Source organism: Protopterus annectens, chromosome 4.part0 (assembly GCF_019279795.1).
Source record: "Protopterus annectens isolate FY-2018-M chromosome 4.part0, PAN1.0, whole genome shotgun sequence".
NCBI classification, from domain to species: Eukaryota; Metazoa; Chordata; order Ceratodontiformes; family Protopteridae; genus Protopterus; species Protopterus annectens.
The window spans coordinates 1,304,997,741-1,305,024,441 of NC_056733.1; the positions used below are offsets into that span (position 1 = coordinate 1,304,997,741).

General features: G+C 42.8%; 1 protein-coding gene across 5 annotated transcripts in view; it reads right to left on the reverse strand.

Moving 5' to 3' along the window:
* ACSL6 (acyl-CoA synthetase long chain family member 6) overlaps positions 1–26,701 on the reverse strand; it is a 1,926,773-nt gene that overhangs the window by 579,774 nt on the left and 1,320,298 nt on the right. For all 5 annotated transcript variants that reach the window (XM_044069184.1, XM_044069185.1, XM_044069183.1 and 2 more), the window contains one exon: positions 9,341–9,475. In XM_044069184.1, the coding sequence (XP_043925119.1) occupies positions 9,341–9,475 (135 nt within the window). The remainder of the gene's footprint in view (positions 1–9,340; positions 9,476–26,701) is intronic.

A 26,701-nucleotide genomic window follows, 5' to 3' on the forward strand; every position in this document is an offset into this window, starting at 1 on the left:
TAATGGTTTCATTAGAGATATGGTCAGATAACCAGTTAAGAATCTGCTCTAGTATTGGTATATTGTCACCAGGTGGTATATAGATGGCAGCAACTGTTATGGTCTTGTGAGGATTGGGTGTAAAGCTGACTATAAGAAGCTCAGCAAGGAAGAAGGAGGGAGGTAGGTTAGGTAGGAGAGTTAGAGTTAGAAAGCTGGAATACAGAATAGCAACTCCACCTCCTTTCTTATGGGTTCTGTCTAGACGAAGAATGCTGTATCCTGGGGGAGAAATTATTTGTCAGAAATATGAGGTTTGAGCCAGGTCTCTAAGAGAGTGACTATGTTAGGAGAATACTGAGTAATCAAAGTGTGATATTCTGTAATTTTGTTCAGGATACTATGGATATTGATGGAGAGGAAAGAGAGAGATGTTTAGGAAGATACTTACCAGTATTTAGGGGAGTGTGTGTGGTTGTGGAAGGAGTAGTCTGCTTAGTTTGAGGGCCAGGGTTTGGGTGTATGTTACCAGAGATTAAGAGAGAGTAAAAAGAGTGAGAGAGATAGGATACGAGTGAGTATGGGTTGGTTAATTTCAGTTTTACAAGATTAGGTGTAGGAGTTGTAGGAGGTGATTTAATTTTTGGTAAGTGAAATTCCAATAAGGAAAAGAGTGAGGGTGATATAGTGAAGAAGTGGTGAGGATTGGAGTGAGTAGTGTGGTAAGAGGAAGTAGGGGAATTAGGATATAGAGTGAGTTGAATGTAGAAAGAAGTCAAATGAAAGGTGAACAGTAGAAGGAGGAATAGTAATAAGGAGAGGAGAGGGAGGGAGAGGGCAGAAGAGGTCATGATAGTGTGAAAAGTAGCAAGATGTGAGTAGAAGTAACAGGATAACCAAGATGAAGTGAAGAGAGGAGTGTATGCTTGAAGGAGAGAGTAAAGGGGGATGTAATACAAATGGAAGTGATAAAGTAAGTGTAAGAAGTTAAGGAGGAGGAACAAAGGAGAGATAAAGAGAGTTTAGGATTATAAGAAGAAGAAATTAGTGTAGGAAGGGGTAAGGGTAATGCTAAATAGGAGAAGTATGTTTAGATTGGATAGAGAGCAGAAAGAAAGGTAATGTTAGTATATTATTAGGGTGGGGTACTAGTGGGAGGAATATGTTTCTATTGGAGCAACAGAACAGGAAGTGAGAGTGGGTGGAAGTGTGGGTGTGGTGTTCAGCTATAAAGGAAATTGATATGGGGTGGGTGGGAATGGGGGTAGGGTAGAAGAGTGAACGGAGCGGGGTAGGCCCGAATACAGGAGATAGCCAGATTAGAAAAACAATGTGTAATGCAGCAAAAGAGCTGGGTAAGCTGTCATAATGGTCTAAAGAGAAGAGTAAAAGGTTCAATGAGAGAACAGGCTAGCAAAGCAGGGCAGATAAAAAGGGTGAGACTAGGTGAATAGGACAAAGGAGACTGAGTCTGAAAAGGTTAGGGGGAGAAGTTAGTGGGGAAAGCTAGGGAAAATCAGTAAAATAATAAATGCAAAGTTGAAAAGTAAGGTCAGTGAGGAGGATAAGTAAAGTGGTGAGAAGCTGTGAGGGAGGCTAGTTGGGTTACAGGAGTGTCTGGGATGAACTCTCGTGATTTCATCAGTTGTCATGCAGTGAGACAGTGGTGCATCATTGTTTCATGGATGGGAAGGAATCAGCACTACTTTTCCTGAATCAGTATCACAGGTATTGGACAGTACACAATTTCTAGCACTTCTTTAATTTCTCCAAGTCTTTTGGGTATCTAATACCATGATGAGAATGGATTCCTAAGTTAAAGTATGATTGAAGTCCATGAAATTATTATTGTTACAATTTTGATTTTAGCCAGAAGTGCTCTTTGCAGCACCCGCAATATGCCTAGTAATGACTCCTTCTGCAATTCGTATTGACTTACATACATCAATAACATATCTAAGTACGATTGTAAATTATTTTTTATAAGACCTGCTGCTCCTACTACTACTGGAAATGTCTGGGTATCCTTCTTCCATATTGCCCTCATTTCTGCCTGCAAATCTTGGTATTTTATGACTTTCTGTCTCTCTGTACATAAGACACTGTAGTCATTGGCTGTAGCAATTTCAGTAATCAATGCTACTTTTGTCTTCTTTTCATGGACCACTATATCTGGTTTTCTTGCATCTATTTTTTGAACTGTTGGTAATCTGTGATCCCATGTGATACAAACTTCATCATTTTCTATAATGGTATGTGGCTGTTTCCAGTGCTTTTCAGCTATTTCAGTATTATAATGCTAGCATATTCCCCAATGCAACAGTCTTGCCACATTATTATGCCTTTCAGTATACAGTCCTTCTGCCATTAGCATATCACAACGAGCAACAAAATGTGTGACTGTTTCCAATTCTGTTTTACAAAACCTACATTTGTCTGTTTCTCCCACATGTTCAATGGACTTTGCAAACCACAGTGTACATAGTCCAGTATCCTGGACCACCAATATTAACCTTTCATCTTTTTGTTTAAATTCACCTCTCCTTAACTATTCCTGCATTCGATCCTAATCAATATGAGATTAGTCCAAGAGTTTTCTATACCTGCCACTATAACTGTGCATTTTCCACATTTCTTGCCTTCTCATCTGATCCTTCACCTTATGTCCTTTCTTCTGTTTTTTGGCATATTTATTTGCTGCCTGATTTTTACATGCTTCTGGTATGATTTCCGTTCCCACTTGATGTCGATATGCTTTTGCTAAACTAAGCAGGGAAGTCATCTTAGACTTATTCTCTTCATGTTTCAAAACTTTTACTGCCTTTGGGTCTTGTGAGGTCCGCAGATATGTATGCAGTCCTACAACTACAGATCTATTCCTGTAATCAATTTTGAGGAGCCCCATACCTCCTTCAGAATGGGGAATATATAGTCTTATATGCACTGATTTTTATAAATCATTAGATAAGCATGGATCGTCCTTCTTGTTTTCCTGTCCAACCTATCCAACACCTTTTGGGGACAGTCAGTCACTCCAAAACTTTAAGTTAGGACAGGTACGGCAAATTGGTTTATAGCTTGGACTTTGTTCCTAGATGTCAACACTGTTTTCAGTATTAATTTAAGTCTTCTAAAATATTCCTTTTTAAGTTTTATTTGCATCTGTTCATGTTTTATTGTTGATCCTTCATCAATTCCCAACTATTTATACACTCTCTCTTACTCAAGTTCTTCTATATCACATTCCTGTCCCAAACTGATTTTTTTCTTGGTGCTGCAGCATTCATGCTTTAAAGGTTGCTTTCGCACATCTATCAAGGTAAAATTGCATATATCATCTGAAAACATTTTGAACACTTGCTGTTGTGCTTTCAGTTTCTCATCTGATGAACTATGCAACTTTAAATCATCTACAAAAAGAAGATGAGAAGTCTTTACACTTTGTTGTTTTCTAGGAGCCAAATTGTAGCCATGATCTATTATGTTAAATAGACAGCTTAATGGGTTAACGAAAAGGCAAAAAAGCAGCTGTGACAGAGAGTCACCCTGAAGCACCCCCTTTTGAATTTTTATCCCTGGAATAATAATTTGTCCTTTATCATGGCTTAAATGCAAAGTAGTTTGCCACTGTTTCATGGCTTCTGTAATGTAATTGATTAATGTAGAGTGTATCTTATGCATTTTTAAGCACTCTTTTATCCATAAATATGGGATACTGTCAAATGCTTTTTTGTAGTCCTTTCATGCCATACTTAGATTCTTCCACTTTTTACAGTTATACACTGTGACTTTGTGTAGCAATAAATGATCCTTTGTTCCATATGACTTTCTTTTCTTACCCTTTTGTTTTACTGCCATGTTGAGTTTTCTTCTGAATGACTATACACTCTGTTGGCATCAATTCCAGTGTATAGTTTATACATCTTTGGAAGGCAAGTTATTGGTCTATAGTTTTTAGGATAGCTTGTAGTTCACTCAAGTAGGAATATTGTTTTTTTCTGTTGTTAGCTAGGCTGATATCTTTTCAGGGTGTGCAAATAACTAGATCTTACTCATGGTTAAATCTTCATGTAAAGATGTTAATACTTTTAGGCAGAAGTTAGGTACTGCATCTGGTTCTGGAATTTTCCACTTAGGAGCTTTTCTTAACTTTGTTTCAATCTCTCTGGCCATTACTTCATCCCATTTCATATCCTGTACATTTGAATTGCTTATTCTTTTTTTTTTTTACGTCTGATATCCATTTAGCATTTTTGTTATGTTCCACAGGATCTTCATAGATGTTTTTCCAAAATGTATCGATTTCTTGTTTTTTTTGTGGTGTTTCAATTCCCTTCCCTTGTTTTCCAATTATCTATAAAACTTTTTTGTGTCATCAATAAATTGCTTATTTTGCACTGGTCCTTTATATTTATCTACATATCTTCTAAGTTTTTCTGCCTGTGCTGATATTTTTAGTTTGTTTGCGATAGTGCATGATTGATCCTGATCTGTTCTAATACTGTGCATTGCTTTTATCACGTCTGAGTATTTTTGTTGATGTGTTCCCTCTTCTATACTATTCTACAGTGACACTTCTTGACTTAATTGCTTTATAGTTTTTGAGGTAATGAGCAGTGTTGACCAGGAAATCTCTATAGAAGAAAATAAAACGTTCATGCACAATAAGATGTGAAACCAACAGATTTAAGGATGGTATTTGCTAAGCACTTTCATCCACAATACAGTCAAAAACAGACTTCCTCGGTTGCTTCTTTTTCCAAACGGCCCAAGTTTTCTTGGTCTATATAATATTTTTCATAAATCTGCTGTATTAATGAGCACAATTGTTATTTGAAGCTTCTGACAGTTTTTCTTGTGCAAGTATTTTTCTTTCCTCTAATTTATCTCTCAATCTTTCTGTATATCTTCTGTCTGCAAATTATGGGCTTCTTGCATAATAGGAACAATACATAATCTTTGTTATCTTCAATAGTCCACTCAATCATCTTCATTGCTCTTTTTTGGCCTATCAGTTTTTGAGATTTTTGTGGACTACTACTTCCTTCTACAACAGGGGGCCATCCTCTGCCTGGGTTTGGCGTAGCCCTAATGTAGGAATGTTTCTGTGTCTTGAGGATACTACTCTGTCATTTTTTCCAGTCCTGACAATACTGAACCTACCAGGATTGGGGACTTTTTTATCCTGGGTCTTTTGCTCCCAGCTATCTTTTTTTTTTATTTTAACCCAGTTCTGTCTATGATATATGCTATATAAAATACAGTCTATATATCAGTGTTGTCTTGCTGAGATTTTGTAAAAATAGGGTTCCCCTCATGCAGGTACTCACCAAGACTTGAGGATGAATTCAGTTCCAGCAGTACTACTCTCCTTTGCTTGCTGACTTATCATCTCTCCATTTGAACTTTTGGATAGGCTTTCCCATGGAGGCTGAGGCCAATGATTTCTCTAGAACTGGAACACACTCAGCTGTTCCTATTTTGAAAAAGCTGACCCCACATCACTTAGGTAGCACAGAGGTACTGTCCCCATATTCTATGCAGTCTTGAATAAACACATCAGCCATGTCACATTAATAGTATCTGCTGCCTTTAGTTTATTTTATTTACATTTTTTTTAACCAGGGTAGAGTAATGATTCACATGGATTGTTTTTCAGATTCAGTCTGGAAGCTCTGTCTGGCTAACTGACAGTAGGCAAATTGAGGGTGAGAGAATCAAACGTGCTTCACCACCTCCAGACAGACTGCATCAGTTTCCTAAGCTTTTCCATCTATGTGTTTAATGTCTATAGTGACCTCATCTATGGAAATGGACCCAGTCCTACCATTTTCTTCTGATACTCTTTTCTCAAAAAGGGGATATCCACTTCTTCCACTTCCGAGCAATGCTGCCAATTAAAGTCAGCATTTCTCTAACCCTACTGAGAATAGTCTGAGCAATATCCTGCCCTGATCCACAAATCACCTGGACTTTTTCCCACCTTTCACAACTGATCATCAGCTACTACAAGCTCCTGTTCTTATTCATTAGTTCTACTGGACCCATTGTAGCCTGTCCTGGGCTATACCTGACCAACATCTGGGGTTGGTGAGGAGATAAAAGGCAGCTGTTGCAGCATCATACTGCTTCTAAGGAGTGGGTGTGGTCTAACTCATCTTCCATGATAGCCTTTGAAACTCTACAATGGCTGCCTTCAGAAGGTGCATGTGCACTTCCTACATGTGCAAGCTCCTGACCAGTCTGCAGACTACTTGCAGTACAGAGGTCACCTGACTCTTATTGCTGCAACTGCAGTCAGCCAGGCTGCATTCCTTCCCCCATGATGAATGAATTGGCATCAGCAACTCACTCCCATCCTCTTCCACTCAGTTCCTCCAGTGTCCGAGCCTCTAGTCAAACATGGGCCATCTGGGGTGCAGTCAGAGCTTTACCCTTATGTACCATTTGCCCAAATCATTGTCTTTTAGCCAGAATATATCAGCAGATATCCAAAACTCAAATTTCATGCCCTCCTCAAACTCTTCCTACAACTGCGTCTTGTACATTTCGGTGAACTCCCATACCAGCAGTGCATGGAAGACTTGTTTTTTAACTTGATCACTGTCCTCATTCCTATTGCCTCCAGCATGCCTTGAGTTATAACCATGACAAGCAGCACACACCTTTTTGGCTACGGCTTGTATCCTTTACCTAAACTACAGAGGTCAAACAGGGTTTCTGCAATACACTACAGTGAGTATACATGAGTATCTCTTCAGGAGATGGAAGCTGAACTCATCACATATTGCAACAAAGCATTTGGAAAGCATTCACAGAATACCCCTGATACATGTGTGGGTTTGCTGATTCTATCCAGTCACTCTTCTAGTCCAATAACACACATACCACCATGTTGTTATCAGTAGAGCATAACATGTCTTTTTACCAGAGTATCCAGAAAATATGTCTCACGTCTAATGACATGACTACAAAGTCAATCATTAGCCTTTGAGGCTAAGCTGCTATGCTACAATGTTCACTTCTGAACAGTCTTTTTTTCAGATATAATGTTCATTATGAACAGTCCACATACAGAATTCAAGAGTAATCCATCATTCTGGTTCAGATCAGGTAAGCTGCTCCACCCAGCCATGACCCCCCTTATATCCCATTTATTCAAGTAAGGACTGAAGTCTGAAAAACAGAAATAAACCAAAACTTCCAAAAGTTGCCAACTGGCAAAAAAACAATTTGTTTGTGTCTTTCGGCTTTTCCCGGTTAGGGGTCGCCACAGCGGAACTCCGGTCCGCTAATGATTGGTAGTTGATTTTTACGTGCCGAGTTACCAGCCATGGCACACAACCTTCAACGAAGGTATGCCCATTCACGCATGTCTCCACGCAGAAGATGCTCTAGCTGAGAATCAAACCGGACAACGTCTTACTGTGAGGCGACAACGCTACCGCAGCACCACCACCATGGAACTGGCAAAAACCAATAAAACATAAAAAATAAAAAACAAAAAACAATCACAACCACGTGTAAAACCGGTCACTGTTTAATATAAAAAACGACTAAGCGCTTTCGCCTTCTATTCAATAGGCTTCATCAGAGTCATTTTAAACAGCAATTTAGTTACACTTAAAAAACATTCAAGAAGGTCACATGCAACCAATCATATCCTTCCACTAATTTAAAAAGAAAACTTCCTTAAAATATTTTAAAGACAACATCCCAAAAAAAACATTAATTTCACATTAATCCTGACAACTACATTTTCAAGGGAATAACAATAATAATCTTCTAACTTCATACACATCATTCTCAGTTAAAAATGTATTCACATTTAAATATGTTCTGATTTATATTAATAAAAACAAAATGATTGATTTTCATCTCATACCCTAAGCTACTTTATTGTCTCCTGTTTTACTAAATTTGGTTACCCTCTGTTTTAATGTAGGTACCAAAGAAATACTATCATTTAGTCCTGGAGGGACAGTGGCATTTAGCCTTAATTGCCATTTTTATTTTGTTTTTAAAATCTTTAAAATATTTTAGGGAAGTTTTCTTTCTAAATTAGTGGAAGGATATGAATGGTTGCATGTGACCTTATTGGATGTTTTTAAGTGTAACTAAATTGTTGTTTAAAATGACTCTGATGAAGCCTATTGAATAGAAGACAAAAGCGCTTAGTCATTTCTTATATTAAACCGTGACCGGTTTTACACGTGGTTGGTGATTGTTTTTTATTTAGAAAAAAAAACAGAAATACATACTCCGTAGATGGTAACCTCTCAAGAATTATACCAATGGCCTCCACGAAGCTGAGTACTATGAAGAGCTGTCAGACGCATATGCACACCACATATTTTACTATTCCACAGTTCATACAACTGACAAATTCTAGATGTGTAGCACCCATCTGGGGTTTTGCCAGCATCTCCTTTCATGACAGGACATATACAGTGAGGCTCCTGATGAATTAGAGAGAAGTAGAGTAGAGTGAAAACAACCTACATGCACTTGCTGGAAATGTTCAGTCTCTCACACAAGCTCTGGTTACTTTTCCAATAGTAAAGTAACATCCCATGTCCTAAAAAGCAATTTCTGTTGTCAGAGTCTATTAAAATGTAACCCTTTCCCCTCTTGCCTTCCTCTTAACTGGTATCACTCTTTATCATAGCTGGCCTTAGGCATAGGCCAACTAGGCGGCTGCGTTAGCAGGGCTGCTTTTCTAGTAAATCTGGATGGTATAGGTAGACCAGGATGGGGGCACAGGGTGGTGTTGGGGAGGTGCTGTGGAGACATTTTGCTTAGGGTACCAGTTGACCAAAGGCCGGTCCTGCTCTTGATCCCTCTGCCATTCATCACAGGAGGTTCAAGCAACTTTTCCAGGTTGAGCCCCTCACTGGGCAATGGATGGGTCACTAGCCACCAGGCAGTTTCTGGAGAACACGATGACACATCTGCCTCCAGGGGTTGCTTCCAGTATCTTACTTATGGTGATCACTGTCTTAAACTTTGGAATAATCATCACAGTGGTAATTTTGTGGAGCATTTTTCTGTCTGGCATGCTTCTTATTCCAATTTGCAGGGTGACCATTCTAGAACTCAAATCTGCAGATAGCACAGATTTATGGAGCAAAGCAGCACATAAATCCTTCCACCAGATAAACAGCACAGTCATAGCAAAAAATACATATTTATGCATTTTTCAGAATGCTGCAGTTGAACATCATCACTCCATGAATGCAAATAATGTCTTAATAAAGATTCTTTTTATAATTGCAGTCCACACTTCATTAATGTGGAACAAAGCATGTATAAAATTTAAAATAAATCAACATACTTTTATAGAACTTTTCTGTCACATTACCTGTACTTTGTTGAAGAAAAGCCTGTCCCATAAGCTGTCACTGCGAATTATACCATTTCGAACTTCAGCTTCTTTTCTTTTTGCAGCGAACTCCAGAAGCCACCGTTTTAGTGGGGTGTTTGCTTGACTAAAAATCTAATAATAAAAGAATAAGAAAATCATAGTAATGAAGCTTACACTAAGTTACTTGCCTTAAATGTTATGCCTAAATATGTTTCAAAGACAACAGTGTAACTATGCATAATGATTTTGTGAAAGATAGTTCAGTCAGACAAATCTGACTTAACATTTCTGTTTAAAGGGGCACGCAAGAGGCAAAAAGTAACATAAATGCAGCACATTACAGACTGACAGCAAAACCGTCAGAGGGAAAGATAATTTTTATGGGAAACAAATTGTCTGTTTCCCATTATCAGGTAGGTACATTGGGCAAGGCACTTTCTGTCTTCAGGTCTGACCATAGAAAATACAGTGATTTGTAAACTTTAGTATAAGGATCTGGCGGTTGCTATAAAGGTGAAGAAGTAACAGCCACAGAACATCAAAGCTAGTATGAAGTTTTACGTGCAATACATATACAATGATCGTGAAAGTTAAATAATTAGTAGTGCTTTTGCTAAACTAGTTCTGACCATACCTTATTTCCTATTCTAGTAGATAGATTAAGTAAAGCAATACAATACAATGTAGCATCCCTGGTTATTTTTTTCAGTCTAACTACACAGTGCAGAAGTTGCTCAGTAGTTGACTACAGAAACGGTAAAGCACTTTCAGAAAATTATAGTTTCTTCTGTTGCACAGGAATTGATAGATGAATCATGATTTTAATTAGATCAGTGTATGAACTTTTCTGAGACTGCCAAAAAGCATTTTGCCATTCTCAGAATGAGCATTTTCGAAAGGCTACTTCAACATACATAGCAAAGCACCATGAAGGCTTACCTAATTACTCTTCTTCTTTTCTGTTGGCTTGTGTGTGCATAATTTTTATTTATGTATTTATTTGACTGATTGTTTTTTTATTTCTGGATGGATGTTTTCATTACTGGGTAATCCCCATTGGAAATATATTCTTTTTCACTCCAGAAACAGGATAACAAGGTAATACCAGTGTATATATTTAAGAACCATTATATTTTTTAATCAAAAGCTGTCATCAAGTAATGTTGAACACACAATACGGTTCAGCAATACATGGTTTTCATGCATGCAAGTCTGTAAATTTAAACAATTTCCAATGAGTCACTGCAAATAGGAAATACCCTGAACTTTATGCTGTAATATTACCCCACAAGAAGGAGCCTGACTGTCCTATTGCTTGTCATCAGCTCACTCCAATTAGATCATTATTGGTACTGTCACTGCATGCTAATAAACTTGTTAGTGTGACCAGTGGTGTATGGATTACTCTTAGGTTTATGTCAGTTACTTGTTTATGTTTTTGACAGCACTTCTGAAAGCAAGGCAATTGTTTACACTTTTTATCAAGAGCACTATGTTGTATGTTGCTTCCACTTTTCATAAACTGTAAAATGAGACTGTTTCTTCTTAGCTCAGCTAAACACATGTTCTCTTGTTTGCTAACACGTGTTATAGGCCTAGTAAAAGCAGTGCGATTGACTTTTTTATCAAGAGTGAAACATTATAGCTTGGCTGCCTGTGATTATCTTTTTTTTCCTTTGCATCACGTCAAGTCGTTTTGGTTGTTTGCTAGGACTTTTGACATACCCCTGGATTCTGCAAGTACAGGAACTCTAGCAGGCAATATGTCTGCTGTGCGATCCAGGAACAGCCTGCAGGGGTGTGCACGAGCGCTCCTGCACTAGTCCTGCACGGACTAAGCCCCTGTATGCAAATCACCCCATTTGCAGGAGACATCCATGCAAATGAGGTGAAATTGTGATCCAGGAAGCTTGAAACTTGCCGTGCAGGACTAGTGTAATCTGCAGAAATGTACTCAGTTAGTAACCGAGTACATTTCTAGAAAATCCAAAATGGAGCCATGACAGCTCCAAATAAAGGCTGCACATCAGTCAGGAAGCATGCCAATGGCCAAGTATAAGGCATTGCAAACAGCTTACAAAATAAAAAAATCAACTTTTATTTTTTTTAGCCGATTTCGGCTGTTTAAGTGTAGAGCAGTGGCGTGCAAATGGGATCGGGGGGGGGGGGTAATAAAATAAACCTAAAATAAGCATTCTAACTAAAATCACTATTCTGCCATGAAAGTCAATGGCAGGCAGAAGACAACATGGCCAGTGAGTAGTGGTTGCTAAGGGGGGAGGCTCAGTGTGAGAAATGTAACTCTGCATTAGAAGGCAATCCTATGCAAATGAGGGGAGTGAGAGTGAATCCCAGTTTTCCCCAGCATGCTAGTCAAGTCCCAACAGTGAAAGAATAGCTTGGTGCAAGCCTAGGAGTTAGCTGGCATCATGGGGGTGTGTGGCAAGCATACTGTAAGCATAATGGAGTCCTGTGGCTCATGTTTGCTCCTAGCTAAGCACAGCTAAGCAAAGGGGTGTGTCTGAGCCTGCCTAGCACTCTTTACATTGCCTAAGTGGGTGTGCACGTCGTGCACCGGGTTTTAAAGGAAAAAAAAGTTAAACTGGAAATAGCAGCTCTGTGCATATTTGAGCACTCTGCGCGGTGTGCCCCTGGGCTTAAACAGGAAGGCAATGGGAAGGGAAAACAGAAGTAGGAAGGTAATCAAGGTGAACCAGCAAAGCTGGCAGGTGAAATGTATCAGAATCAGTCAATTACACAGGCAACAGACCAGCCCAGCCCAGAACACTACTATAAACTATGCAAACACGTTTCCCTCTGTTTTTTCCCATCTACACTACCGGTGTATACAAGCAGGGAACTTTTAACAAACTAAACTAAAACATGATAGGGGCTGCAGCAGGCAACATAGAAAAACATGTGCAAGAGGCTGAGGGTGGTGAGGATGTGAATGCTGCTGATCAACCCACAGTGAGGAGACGGGAGGAGTGTACAGACCCAGGGTAACCTACCAGGGGCTACATGAGCTGGAGATAGTGGAGTGCTATAGGGTGGGCATGGACCTCCTACAGCAAATTGTTGAGCTGTGCCGGCCACGCCTGACACACCGAACTGACCGAGGGGAACCCATCCCAGTGGATACCAAGGTATGTGTAGGCCTAGGAATAGTAGCCACAGGTACCTCCCAAAGCTCAACTGAGGATATCATGGGGATCTCACAGGCATCAGCATCCAGAGTATTCCACCAGTTCCTGGATGCCATGTCAGCACATGCCAGTGAGCACGTATAGTTCCTCAACACCCGTGAGGTGTTGGCCAGCAATATGTGTCTCTTCCACCAAATAGTGGAATACCCTGAAGTAGTGGGTGCTATAGACTACACACACATATGCATCAAAGCACCACCTGGTGATCAGGGTAGGGCCTATATCAACCGCAGGGGCCTCCTCTCCATCAACTGCCAGGTTGTGTGTAATGCCCAGGGCATTATAATGAATGTTTGACAACACACTCACAAGAGTAGCAAAGCAGCAAAATTAAGTATGACAGTCCAGTCCACAAAAAAGTAGATGTATTATGTTCTAGCACCTCAACATTCACTGCCTTTAATATAAAGAATGTGTGTGCTGGCTGCCCTGGAAGTTATCACTATTCCCACATCTGACATCTGACCCAGCTGTGCCAGAGGTTTGCCAGTGGGGACATCCCCTATGGTCACCTAGTGGGGGATGCTGGTTACACACTGGAGCTGTGGCTGATGACACCCATCAGAAATGCACACACACCTGAGCAAGAACGCCATAATGAGGCACACACACAGACCAGACATATAATAGAGTATATATTTGGGATGCTCAAGTCACAGCTCTGGTGTCTGGACACATCTGGTGGAGCCTTGCAGTACTCACCAGCTACATGTACTCAAATTGTTATGTTATGTGCCATGCTACACAATATGATCCTGTGGAAACAGCTGCAGCATTTAAAGCATGGGGCAGGGCCACACAGCCCCCCGCCAGTGCCAAGGCCTGCACAGGCACAGAGTGATTCAGTGGAGGAACAACCTGAGCCTGCCCCAGTAGGCAGATGGAGGTATGCCCAGTATGCCTTGGCCTTGGCAAAGAGGTAACACATAGCACATACACTGACACAGTAGGGATCCAGGGAATGACACCTCTCTCTGACTCGCACATACAGTAAAGGGGATGCCAAACATGACACTACCTGTGCTCAACCATGTATAGGGAGTGTACTATGTGCATCCGACATAGGCAGCCCTCCAGCACCATCCTCAATCCTGGCACACTCACAAGGTAAGTCAGTCAACCTACCAACTGCCAAATAGAGTAGAATGTGACGTTACCTGTATCTATGGTATGGATGTGAGCATGCAAGGGAATTGGAAGGCTGAATGTTATGGAAGCAGATAGTAGACACCCATAGTGGCACCATGACATCTGTAATACATACCGGAGTCACCATAGTAGCCAGTACTACACAGGGTGACAAAACCCACTGCAGGAAATGTGCTGGGTGACATGTGTGTCCATATGACTCACACATGCCAGTCAGTGAGGTTCACATTCCCAACAACAGTCTCAGTCATCAGGACAGGTGTAGACAAACCCAAACAGAGCCTGTGCTATGGCCTCTGAATGATGACTATGGGTAACCTCCCCTGCAGGGCTAAACAGACAGACTACAGCAGGTCAGGCAGTGGCATGTTAGTTCTCTGAAGGGTAGGAAGTCCAACACTAATATGTAGGGCAACCAAAGCTAAGACCTGTAGTACACTGATATGCCTCTAGTCAGTATGATAGGTTAGAATACAGAATGAAATGGAGTACCTGACATACCAGTACAGTCATAGCAAATGTGTGCAAGTGCCAGGTGTGCCCCTATCCTATGTAGACATGTAGAAACAATAAGGTGCCCCCCGCAAATCATGTGTAGAAATGTAGTAACACTCAGGTGTGTCCCCCCCAATCCTGTGTAGAAATGTAAAAACAGTCAGGTGTGACCCCCCCACAACCCTATGTAGAAGTGTAGTAACAGTCAGGTGTGCCCCCCTACTCCCTGTAGACATATAGAAACAGTCATGTGTGCCGCTACCCCCAATTCAGTGTAGAAATATAGTAACAGTCAGGTGTACCCCCACACACCTATGTAGATACGTGGAAACAGGTCTGTCCCTTCCCCCAATCCAGTGTAGAAATGTAGTGACACTCAGGTGTGCCCCCCCCATCCTGTGTAGAAATGTAGTAACATGTATGAGTAGGTATAATACGAGTGGAGCACAGATGCCCAGAGGTGGCCAAGGTAGTAGGATAGGTTGTAGCATTTGCACAATATGCAGGTCTGTGTGTGTTAGGATGGTGTGTGTTTCATAATGTGTGAGAGTGGTCAGTATGTATGTATGTATGTATGCATGTTGAGGTAAGACCTGATGGCCATTGGTCACTACTGCTGATAACAGGGACAAGCCCTCACGACTGCAGTGCCAAAGACAATCCCTACCAGTATAACACATGCTAGCAGTAAGCCATTGTAAATGTATGGTGGTAATATGTGTCACCATCTGAAAGACTGACATGGCATGGCTGTTGGGCTAGATATACAAGCAGTACACAGGTGAAATTACCCCAGACATACAGTATATACTGTATCACTGTGAAATGGGGACACTCTTAGATTTGTACATATAGGTATGCATCACAGTAACTGGACCTGTAGTAGGGGATACCGATGATGTCTACCTGAACACCTGCAGATCAGAGATGGGAGGTAGGACTGATGTATTGGGGATCAGCTGATGTACCTGCACATGCCAGCATAACTGCAATGCCCCATGCATATCTGTGTGTCAGATGCAAGTATTGTCCATAGCACACATGCACCCAGCCATGCAAACATCACCCACATGCACCTCTCTGGCAATATCTCTGCTGTGGGGAATGAGTACAGTAAGACCCCACCTGTATATGGCAATAGCAGAAGACTGCAGCATGCAGTGCAGGTGTCCCATGCAGGTGTCTCCCTAGTTGTAGGCAGCACCCTGCCAGCATCCACACCAACTGATCAAGACTGACAGAAGGTATTGGCATGAACAACTATCACACCTAGGCTGACATCCCAGGGGAATATACTGTATGGTGGTCTTGGACTGTAGGACTGACAGAATGCAATGGCCTGCCACATCTGGCCTCCACCAACACCTAATGCCCAAGAGGTGCCTGGCAAAGGCCTGTGTCTCACATGTACTGCCAATCCATGTTATGTCATGGGCACCCAAATAACATAACACACTCCACATAAGCCATATGCAAGGCCATGTGGACAAACCGCAGTAACATGTCCACCATGTCCCACTGCATGAACTGTGGAGCAACAGTAACACACAACTGTGATGTGGTGATACCCTTAGGGAAAGTATCAGAGAATGTATGCATAATGTATGGAATAGGTTAGAATAACATGGAGGGGTGTGGGAGCATGGGCAGCTTGGAATGTGCAGGGTCCGACACCAAGCTGTGTGCACACAATATCCCTGGCTGCAAACACATAAATGGGTGGCTACACATCTGCCTGTACACCACAATAGGGTAAATGTCCTGACCCATGGCCCCAGCCTCTGGCTAACCTGTGCAAATCTGTACAGCTGTGAGGCATTGCCACAGCAAGATAAAGCCATACTGCCATGTTGATGGGCGAACAAGTATGGGATCCTTTTCCAGCACTGTACCAAAGTGCTGAACTGGATACACAAACCTAGCACCAAGTTTCTGCATCTCCCCCTCCAGAATGGCATAACTTACCATGAATATGTAGGTGTCTGCCCACAATACCGGACATAGCTGCAGTCACCCTTGTCCCCCAAGTCGTCACTGTGAGCAAGAATGTCCACCTGACAGTATATGAGGACAGAAAACATCAATGTGTATAACAGTACACATGTCTGAATATCTCTGCTAACAGCGGTATCATGCAGCTGAAGCAGCACCGACACAATCACCTACAGTACACCATATCCCCGGCAAAGTTTGTCCCCATATTGCCAAATGATTGATTGATATCCAGCAGAAACAGTATGCTACCTGTATGTGTGAAGGGCATACTGGGCATGCTCACATGATCACACACTTAGAGAAATAAAGGCAATGTCAGCCAACATACCGAAAGGTGTGATGGGCATACTGGGCATGCTCACACACAAGCAAATGAAGGCCATGTCTGTAAACAACAGTGGACCAGACATATCTGGCAGTTGCAGATGTTAGTGCAGACACTCCTCAGTATGCAACACTCATGCTTTGCACACACACTGGATAGAAATACAGGCATATACCCAAGGACACACTATAATAAGCCAAAAGTAGACGTATACAGATGTGTGGAAGAGAGTGACTCTCACAAGAGGCCATCCATTATGAGGCCTGTCCAATCCAGCACACAGCTAAATGGCTACAACCGAATGAGGTTTGGATGTCACTCACTGTAGACCTTAGCCACTGGTATCTGTCAGCATTACTGACTATGTGGTGCAAGTGCTAGCTGTGCAACATAAAGTACAGTTTTGTACCTACCATAAATGTAGATGTTCGAGTGTACACCCTGCTGCAGTCATCACACTTGGGTTATCCTGTCGTCAGGCGGTCCCGCAGTCGGCCAGAATTCCAAAGTCTTGGTCCGGCGTCAGTTGTTGTCACTTCTTCCCTGACGTCAGTGTGCCAGGGGTATATATACTGCAACCGACGCCATTTTCTTCAGTTTTTCTTGCCCCAGATGTCAGGTGCCCCCAAAAAGGTGGTCAGTAATTAGTACCAAATTGAGTAAATTTTGTAAAAACACAAAATCCCTCCAGCTATAAGCAAATACATCAGGAAGGTATTGTAGAGATTTTAGCTAGTTAGTTCAGAGGGGATGGAGGGAGGGTAACCTGGACTGCAGCAGGGTGTACACTCGAACATCTACATTTATAGTAGGTACAAAACTGTACTATGTTCATCGTGTTACCCTGCTGCAGTCATCATACTTGGGTTGAATCCCAAAGCTAAGGATGGGTGGAGGAATCATAGAAGGTTATTGGAGGCTAGAAGGCCCTGCAGAACTGCAGTGGCAAAGCCAGCTCTAGTCTTAGAGTAAAGAGGTAAGTGATAGTGTTTGGTAAAGGCGTGTACTGAACTCCAAGTTGCAGCTTCCAAAATCTCCTTGGTTGGAACCCCCCTGAGGAAGGCTGTAGATGTAGCTGTTGCCCTGGTAGAGTGGGCCCTAATGGTAGCAGGAACTGGTTTTCCATGATGGGTATAGGAAAACCAAATGCAATGTCCTATCCATTTGGAAATGGTTTGTTTTGATATAGCCTTCCCTTGAGAAGCTGTAGCATAGGATACAAAGAGCTGCTCAGATTTTCTGAAAACCTTAGTTTTATCCAAGTAGTAATGAAGTTGCCTGTGAATGTCCAAGGAATGCAGGAGTCTTTCTCCTTTGTTCTGTGGATTTGGGAAGAAGGTGAGTAAGTGGATGGTTTGATTTAAAGCCACACTGGAAACCACCATAGGCATGAAGGAAGGATTAGTTCGTAGAGAAACTCTGTCTTGATGGAAAATGAGGAAAGGTTCCACTGCCATTAGTGCCTGTAGCTCTGAGACTCTTCTAGCTGAAGTTATTGCTAGCAGCAGGGCAGTCTTCCATGATAGAAACTGTAGATCTGCAGAGAAAGCTGGTTCAAAGGGAGGTAACGTAAGTTTTTCCAGAACAAAACTGAAGTCCCATGTTGGTGTAGGTGCTCTCCTGGGGGTCTAATGTTTTTTACCCCTCTGAGGAACTGTCTTAGAAGTGGATGCAAAAATAAGGGTGGATCCATGTTGTAGTGGGCTGAAATAGCTGATGCATGGATTTTAATGGAAGAAAAAGAAAGTCCTTTGTGCAACATCTCAGTTAAGTACTGCAGAATCTGAGGCATGTGAGGCTGAAGTGTGTCTTGGTCTTTAGCTTGGTTCCAGGCACAAAACCTTTTCCATTTGTCCGAATAGGCCTTCCTGGTGCTGGGTCTCCTAGCTTCCAGAATAACATCCATAACTGCTTGGGAAAGAGGTGCTGGCTGGATGCTTAGGTGATTTGCCATGCAGCCAGATTTAAGGTTTTGAGCTGGCTGTGAAGAATCTGATTGTTTTTCTGTGTGAGCAAATGGGCAATTTGTGATAAAATCCAAGGTGGGCCCTGGGCCATATTCCTCAAAAGTGGGTACCAGTGCTGGCGTGGCCAGTCTGGGGCTATGAATATCAGTCGTGGTCTCTCCTTTCTGATTTTCAAAAGCACCTTTGTGAGGAGAGGCAATGGAGGGAAGGCATATACTGTCAGGTTTTTCCAACTGAATGAGAGTGCGTTCACTTTCCAAGCTTGGGGTGCAGTGTCCTTGTACAAAATTTTGTTAGTTGATAGTTTTGAGGACTGGCAAACAGGTCTATGTCTGGAAGGCCCCATTTTTGAGTTATCATTGCAAATACTTGTGGATGCAGTTTCCACTCGTGGGGATCCATGATGTTTCTGCTGAGGTCGTCTGCCAATGTGTTCTTTTTTCCTGGCAGGAATTGAGCTTGTAGCTGAACTTGGTAAGCCAGAGCTGTGTTCCACAAGGTCATTGCTTGCCTGCATAGAGGGTGGGAGTGTGTACCCCCTTGTTTGTTTATGTACCACATTACTATGGTGTTGTCCGTCCTTATTGTAAGTTGTCCTGGTTGTAATAGATTCTTGAAGGCTGTCAGAGCATTCTGTACAGCTAGCATCTCTTTTTGATTGATGTGCAGATTCCTTTGATCTGCAGTCCATACGCCTTGAACGCACTGTCCTGCCATGTGTGCCCCCCAGATGTAGTCTGATGCATCTGTTGTCATAGTTTGCCTGGATGGGGGCAAGGTGAAAGGCTGACCCTTGTTGAGGTGACATGCCTGTGACCACCATAGAAAATCCTGTTGTAGGCAGGGAATGAGAGATATCATTGTGTCCAAGCTGTGGCTGTGTTGAGACCATACACTTTTTAGGTACCACTGTAATTTCCTCATATGCAGCTTTGCAAATGGTATTAGTAGTATGCAAGATACCATGAAGCCCAAGGCCTGCAGAATTTTTCTTGCAGGTAGTTGGGTCTTTGTTGCCATTGTTTTGAAATATTGAGTCAGTTGTAGTTGTTTGTCTGGCGTCAGGTAAGCCTTCTGGGCCATTGTATTCAAGCTGGCACCCAGGAATGTCATATTTTGTGAGGGTACTAGTTTTGATTTCTTTTCGTTTACTGTGTACCCTAGGCAACTTAGAAGATGTTTTACAAAAGCCAGATGTTGTAAGAGGATGTCTTTGCTTTCTGCTTGGATGAGGCAGTCGTCCAGGTATGGGTATATTTGAATTCCTCTTTGTCTGCAGTATGCAATTACTGGTGCCAGGCATTTTGTGAAGACCCTGGGTGCAGTAGATAAGCCAAAGGGCAGTGCAGAGAATTGGTAATGGGTTGAACCTGCAATGAAATGGAGGTATCTTCTGCAACTTTGTCTGATAGGAACATGCAGGTATGCCTCCTTGAGGTCCAACGTTACTAGCCATGCTTTCTTGCCCAACATGGGAAGAAGCTGCTGTAGTGTTAGCATCTTGAATTTGGGTACTTGTAAGAAGGTGTTTAGAATTGACAGGTCCAGAATTGGTCTCCAGGCATTGTCCTTTCTGGGAACAAGTCTTGAGTAAAATCCTTGGCCTTGCTCTCGAGTAGGTACCAGTTGAATGGCTCTCATGTCCATGAGAACTGTAATTTGTTTTTGTGCCTCTGCCCATTGATTTTGTGGCAGGTTTGGCATTCCTATTTTCATTGGCAAGGTGTGAAAATGGAATCTGTATCCTCATGAAATTATGTCTAGGACCCATTTGTCCTTTGTGACAATGTGCCAGTTGTCTGAAAAAAGTGTGAGTTTTCCTCCCAAGGGGGCTGCCAAGAGAGTGTTGCTTGGCCAGATGAGGTGCAAGTCATTGAGTTTGCCTTCTGGTAGGTTGGGACCTGTCTTCTCCTCCCTTCTGTGCTGCAGTGCCCCATTGTCGAGGTTTGTACTGGGCTTGTGGTTGTCCTCTGCCTCCTGGACGTCTGTATTTACCCCTCTGAGGTCTGTCAGTAGCTGGAAAGGACCAATTTTTTGTTGGCCAATTTCTGCTGAAGCGAGGGGGCTGTACCTGTAGGAAATCTTTGACTGTCTGCATAGATTTTACCTTATCCTCCATTTTCTTTAAGACTTCTTCTGCTTTAACTCCAAAAAGAACATCCTGCTGTAAGGGAGCATCTAGAAGCTTTGCTTTAACATGATCAGGCAGAGTTTGTTCCTTTAACCAAGCATGTCTATGTATAACAGACCCAGTGACAGCTGCTCTGCAGGAGGCTTCCAGAGAATCAAACCCACATTGTAAGGTGTGTTTGCCCACCTGTTCAGTTGCATGCAACAGATCCTGCATTTCTTTCAATTCAGACTGTTGAGGAAGAGTGGTGATTCTTTGCTTTAACTGTGAGATTAGAAATTGCTGATACTTAAGCATGTGAAATTGGCAATTTAGTGCCCTCATAGCTAGAGTGGCTGAGGTGTAAACCTTTTCCCCCCATCTGTCTAGTGCTCTGGAATCCCATTCAGAGGGTACAGGATTTTTAGCCATAGAAGCCTTAGCCCCTTTGGGACCCTGGGAGATTGTCTCTGGGTCAGCAACAGGACTTTTATATAGAAATTTATGAGAATCAGGCAATCTGTAGTATATGTCAGGCTGGCCGGAGCAGGTGGTAGAGAGTCTGGGTTCAAACTGGTTTCTAAGTAAACATCATCCACAATATCTAACATGGGTGGGATGGCAAGTGGTCTGTGCTGGGGGAGTAAAAGAAACTCTCTGAGCCTTTTCTTCGAGTCAGAGTAGTCCTGACCTTCCCAGTGGAAATGTTCCCTAATAGTGTGTAAAGTTTTCCCAAAGGAATAGTCTTCAGGAGGAGAAGCTGAGGGAATGTAATCCTCAGCATCAGAATCTTCATAAGGAGAGAAGGAGTAATTTTGGTCTTCAGAAGAGGCTGAAGAAATGGACACTTGTTCAGAGGATGCATAATCTTCCTCTTGTCTAGGCCTTTTGTCAGGAGGAGGCTGGGAACCCCTGATTAAAGAGATCAAATCTTCAGCCATTTTGAGCATCTGTTTCTTAGGCATGGGGCCTTGAACAGGGGACTGAAATGCAGTCCTTTTAGATTTAATAGGAGGCTTCGTCTTAGGATACATTTTAATGGTAAGCGTCGTCGATCTGAAAACGTCTTCAGAAACCGAAGGCGTTTCAGCAGCACCGGCATCTTTATCAGCAAAGTCGTCGGTAGGACCTGAACAAAATGGTTGCGTTGGCTTGGTACATTCCGTCAAAAGTTCCAAAGTGGTCTCGGGTTCCAAATCTGCGGTAGTCAGGGGCTGCGTTGGAGCCTCACTGAGGACCGGAGAACCGGAGACCGGACCAGCCGAGGCCTTGGAATCTGGCTTAGGCCTGGGCTGTCTGTCCTTATCCTTGCATTTTTTGTGCACGCCGGTAGTCGGTTGCTCCAACGGCATACTGTAATTAAATTTTTTATTGAAGTAGTGTCGTGCGAAATCAAAATGTCTTTTAATAGTACGTTTATTAAACCTAGGACAAAAACGACAACTAGTGACATCGTGGTCTGGGGCTAGGCAAGGTATGCAATAAGAATGAAAATCCTTATGAGGTATTTGCTTCCCACAAGAAATAAAATTGTTAACTTTTTCTGACATCGGTCTGAGGCAAGAAAAGTTTCCCCAACGGGGTACTTAGCTTATAGAAGACTTCGGTCTGAAATTCGAAATCGAAAATCTCAGGAGTTGGCCGACCGGCACTTGTGAACTGCTTCTGCTTCGGGCACCGCGTGGCAAGAAAGACTGAAGAAAATGGCGTTGGTTGCAGTATATATACCCCTGGCACACTGACATCAGGGAAGAAGCGACAACAACCGATGCCGGACCAAGACTTTGGAATTCCGGCCGACTGCGGGACCGCCTGACGACAGGATAACCCAAGTGTGATGACTGCAGCAGGGTAACACGATGAACATCTGCACAAGGAAGTAGTCATCTAGCAGCTGTATACACGTACCTGTGGAATATAACCCTGCGTGTGCCCACATGTGGTGTGTCAACCTCTAGATGAATGGGTTATGGCCCATGCACACACACTGTCCTCCCCATAGCTGTACTATGGCAAGCCTGCCAAGGTCATCCACTTTGAAATACACTCTTGTGAAAGGTGTAGGCCAATAATCTCCCTGGCACATCCTATAACTGTGTACTGCTGTAGTGTGATGAACTAGTTAGGTAGGAGTTCTAATCTGATACATGGCAAGTGTGTGTGTGTGTGTGTGTGTGTGTGTGTGTGTGTGTGTGTGTGTGTGTGTGTGTGTGTGTGTGTGTGTCACTGTCTGTGTAGAGAGCAATGCTTTTTAGGCTAGTCACACTCACTACAATGAAATCGCCCTACTTTGTCAAGGCTGCTGATGTTATACACTGTGAAATACACCTTTTGGAAAGGTGTAGCCCAGTAATCTCCATGGCGCATCCTATAACCGTATACTGCTGTAGTGTGATGAACTAGTTAGATAGGAATTCTAATCCCAGACATGACATGTGTGTTTCTGTGTGTGTATGTGTGTGTGTGTGTGTGTGTGTGTGTGTGTGTGTGTGTGTGTGTGTGTGTGTGTGTGTGTGAGTGTGTGTGTGTATGTGTGTCTCTGTCTGTGTAGGGGCCAATGCATTTTAGCCTAGCCACATTCCCTACACTTCAAATGCTCTACTTTGGCAATCCTACTGATGTTATTCATTGTGAAATACACCTTTGGGGAAGGAGTACTCCAGTAATCCCTGTGGTGCGTCCTATAACAGCATCATGCTGTAGTGTGATATAGAACTCTGGCAGGGGTTCTATTCCCACACATGTTAGTTGGGGATGTTTTGTGTGTGTTTCAATGTCTGTGTATAGAGCAATGCAATTTAGCCTAGCCACACTCACTACACTTCAAATGGCCTACTTTGGCAATCCTTTTGATGTCATCCATTGTGAAATACACCTTTGGGGAAGAAGTACTCCAGTAATCCCCGTGGTGTGTCCTATAACAGTGTCATGCTGTAATGTGATATAGAACTCTGATAGGGGTTCTATTCCCACACAAGTAGGTTGTGGATGTTTTGTGTGTGTTTTAATGTCTGAGTAGGGAGCAATGCATTTTAGCCTAGGCGCACTCACTACAATTCAAATGCCCTACTTTGGCAACCCTGCTGATGTCATCCATTGTGAAATACACCTTTGAGGAAAGAGTACTCCAGTAATCCCCATGGTGCATTCTATAACAGCGTCATGCTGTAGTGTGATTTAGAACTCTGGTAGGGGTTCTATTCCCCTCACATGTCGGTTGTGGATGTTTTGTGTGTGCTTCAATGTCGTGTAGGGAGTAATTCATTTTAGCCTAGCCACACTCACTACAATTCAAATGCCCTGCTTTGGCAATCCTGCTGATGTCATTCAGTGTGAAATATACCTTTGGGGAAAGAGTGCTCCAGTAATTTCCGTGGCTTGACCTATAACTGCATAGTGCTGTAGTTTAATAAACTAGTTAGGTAGGAGTTCTAATCCCAGACATGAGAGGTTGTGTTTGTAACTTGTATGCTGTGTGGAGGTGGTTGTGAGTGTATAACAACTGGGCTCAATGTGGAGTGGGTTTTGTAGATTTCTTATATGGTGGCCCTAGTATATATCACAATGTCCACCATACAGGGATAACAGATGTGAAATAGCCGAGAGGCTGGGGTGCAAATCCATATCCCTACATGTGACATCAAGGCCAGGCAAACAAAGTTAGCAACCCTAGTATTACCCAGAGAACACTCTCAACCCATGCCTCATACACACACACACACACACACACACACACACACACACACACACACACACACACACACACACACACGCACACTTGCCTAGACAACAGCCGCTATGTTGGTAGTACCCTACATATTTCCCACTGATAGTAACCATGGTGTGATTGCAGTGGGCTACAGAGGGCATGGCATCCTGTTCATCTGTCCAAAAGGCACTCACATGCTGACAGTGCACCTTCCCCATGTTCCGCACTGGGCACCTGCAACACCTGTGGTGCCATCAAATGTGACCCACAAATAACATACCATGCCTGAAAACATGCCCTGTATGGACAGATGCCACTGACACTAGGGAATGCCGGTATCATGCTATCAATGTAGGTGCAGGGTAAACCTGCTGTCCATTACCAGTTTCCAACACATGAGGCCAGGACTGGCACATCTGATGATGATCTGTGTACACAAGATGGGCCAGACACCCCAGGTACAGTTCCATATGTGACTCTACATGCATACATGCATGTGGGAGGTGTGCACATCCCAGACACTGTCCATGTCATGGACTAAGGAACACATACATGGCAAGCAATGCACAGCATTGGCCACACACAACAGCCATCCAGGTGACTGGCTGAAGAATACAATACCCACCTCTGTGGGCAAATCCAGAAACTACACCCATGAGCCACAATGCAGACCATTGTCATGTGGGCTGATGCCAAGGTATACCCATCACCTAGCCTTTATAGCTGTCTGGCACAGTCGACCACTACACAACCGCGAAGCAATGCACCCATGCATGTACTGGCACTGTGTGTGTGTGTGTGTGTGTGTGTGTGTGTGTGTGTGTGTGTGTGTGTGTGTGTGTGTGTGTGTGTGTGTGTGTGTGCTGTATGATGCGTATGATCACATTCACATTCACTACAACCCCCACTGGCATACTGAAGCATGCTGTCCAATGTCAGACATCTCCTCATACCCTTTGCCCATATAACCTCTGTATGACCCCTGTGGTGCATCTGATGCCTGCATAGTAATGTGTTGTGGCAATCTTAATAGTGATGAGTTGTATTCCTGGCCCTGCCATGTGTGTCAATGTGGTGCATCCCTGTGAGAGGGTGGCTGTGTTGATACTGGCACCTGTTCATGCGGACTGGCACATGTACTACACCTATTGTATAGCTACCATATCCCTGTTGCAGATGACACTCACCATCACATATACATTTTGAGGGCTCCTCAACATGTAACCCATGTGGCGCATCTGATAAATGTACAGAAATGTGATAGCATGACATAGTCATCAGGGGATTGATACCCTGTGCTGGCAGGTGTGTGACACAAACATGCTTACGTTTTACTCTCCCACCCCTCCCTTACTTTACTTTGCCTCTGTCTGCCTCTCTCACTCTCTCTCTGGTGGATGTGGAGACCTACACCTGCTTTGCTTAGGCAACAGCATGTGTATTTTAATTGATGCTCATGATCAGCTGATGGCCACTGCATGAACTGGAGCCCTCCTCTAGCTGATTGCATGTGGAACAACTGTGGTAACATTCCCATTGCCAATTTCATGGAAACACTACAATATCTAGGAACATCATGCTGGATGTTGGGCCTTTTCATTCACTGTGAGCAGGAACTCGTTCTGTTTGGCATACAGCATCTCAGATGGATTGGGTATTTACCTATAACAACATATACTGTGGAAACAGGGCAACACACAGGAGGGGGATATGATTGACCTGACTACAGACTGTAAGTGCTGCTATACTGCATTTGGAGTAATGTTGATTTAACAGGGTTTGTGTGGATATGGCTGTCCTACATGTTTTAATAACTGCTATGTCAGTGCTATGTTTATAAGGGAACCCTAACTGTAGGGACATTTGCAGACTGGGCAGTGTGTGATGCCTTTTGTTTGATGTGTTACCCATAGAGCACCTATATTTGGACTGCAGAAGGTAGTGTGAGGATTGCAGTCTGTAGACGGTGACAGCTGTGAGAGTTACTGACTTCATATTCCTCATAGGACAATGATGCAACAAACCTTGTTACAACAGTAAATGTATGAGGTTATCACAGCAACATGTCAATACTGGCCCTGTGTATGTGCCTCCAGCCACAACTCTGTCAACCTTTGTACATATATCATGCAGTAAGAGGTGCATATGTGCTGTACACCATAATTAGTGACATCATAACTGATAACAAGCCAGTGAGATATCACACTGCTACACATGTTATGTATAGTAGGGGTTATATCTGATGACATCACTTGGACATTCTGTGGTTGTGTGTAAAGTACTGAGGTCTGTGTACGTAAGGTGAATGTCGACAGTGTGTATATTGATAATATGTACATTGGCCTGTGTACAGACTGTGGTAGATGTCATTGTTCTTGGACCTATTCTATCTGATGTTACAT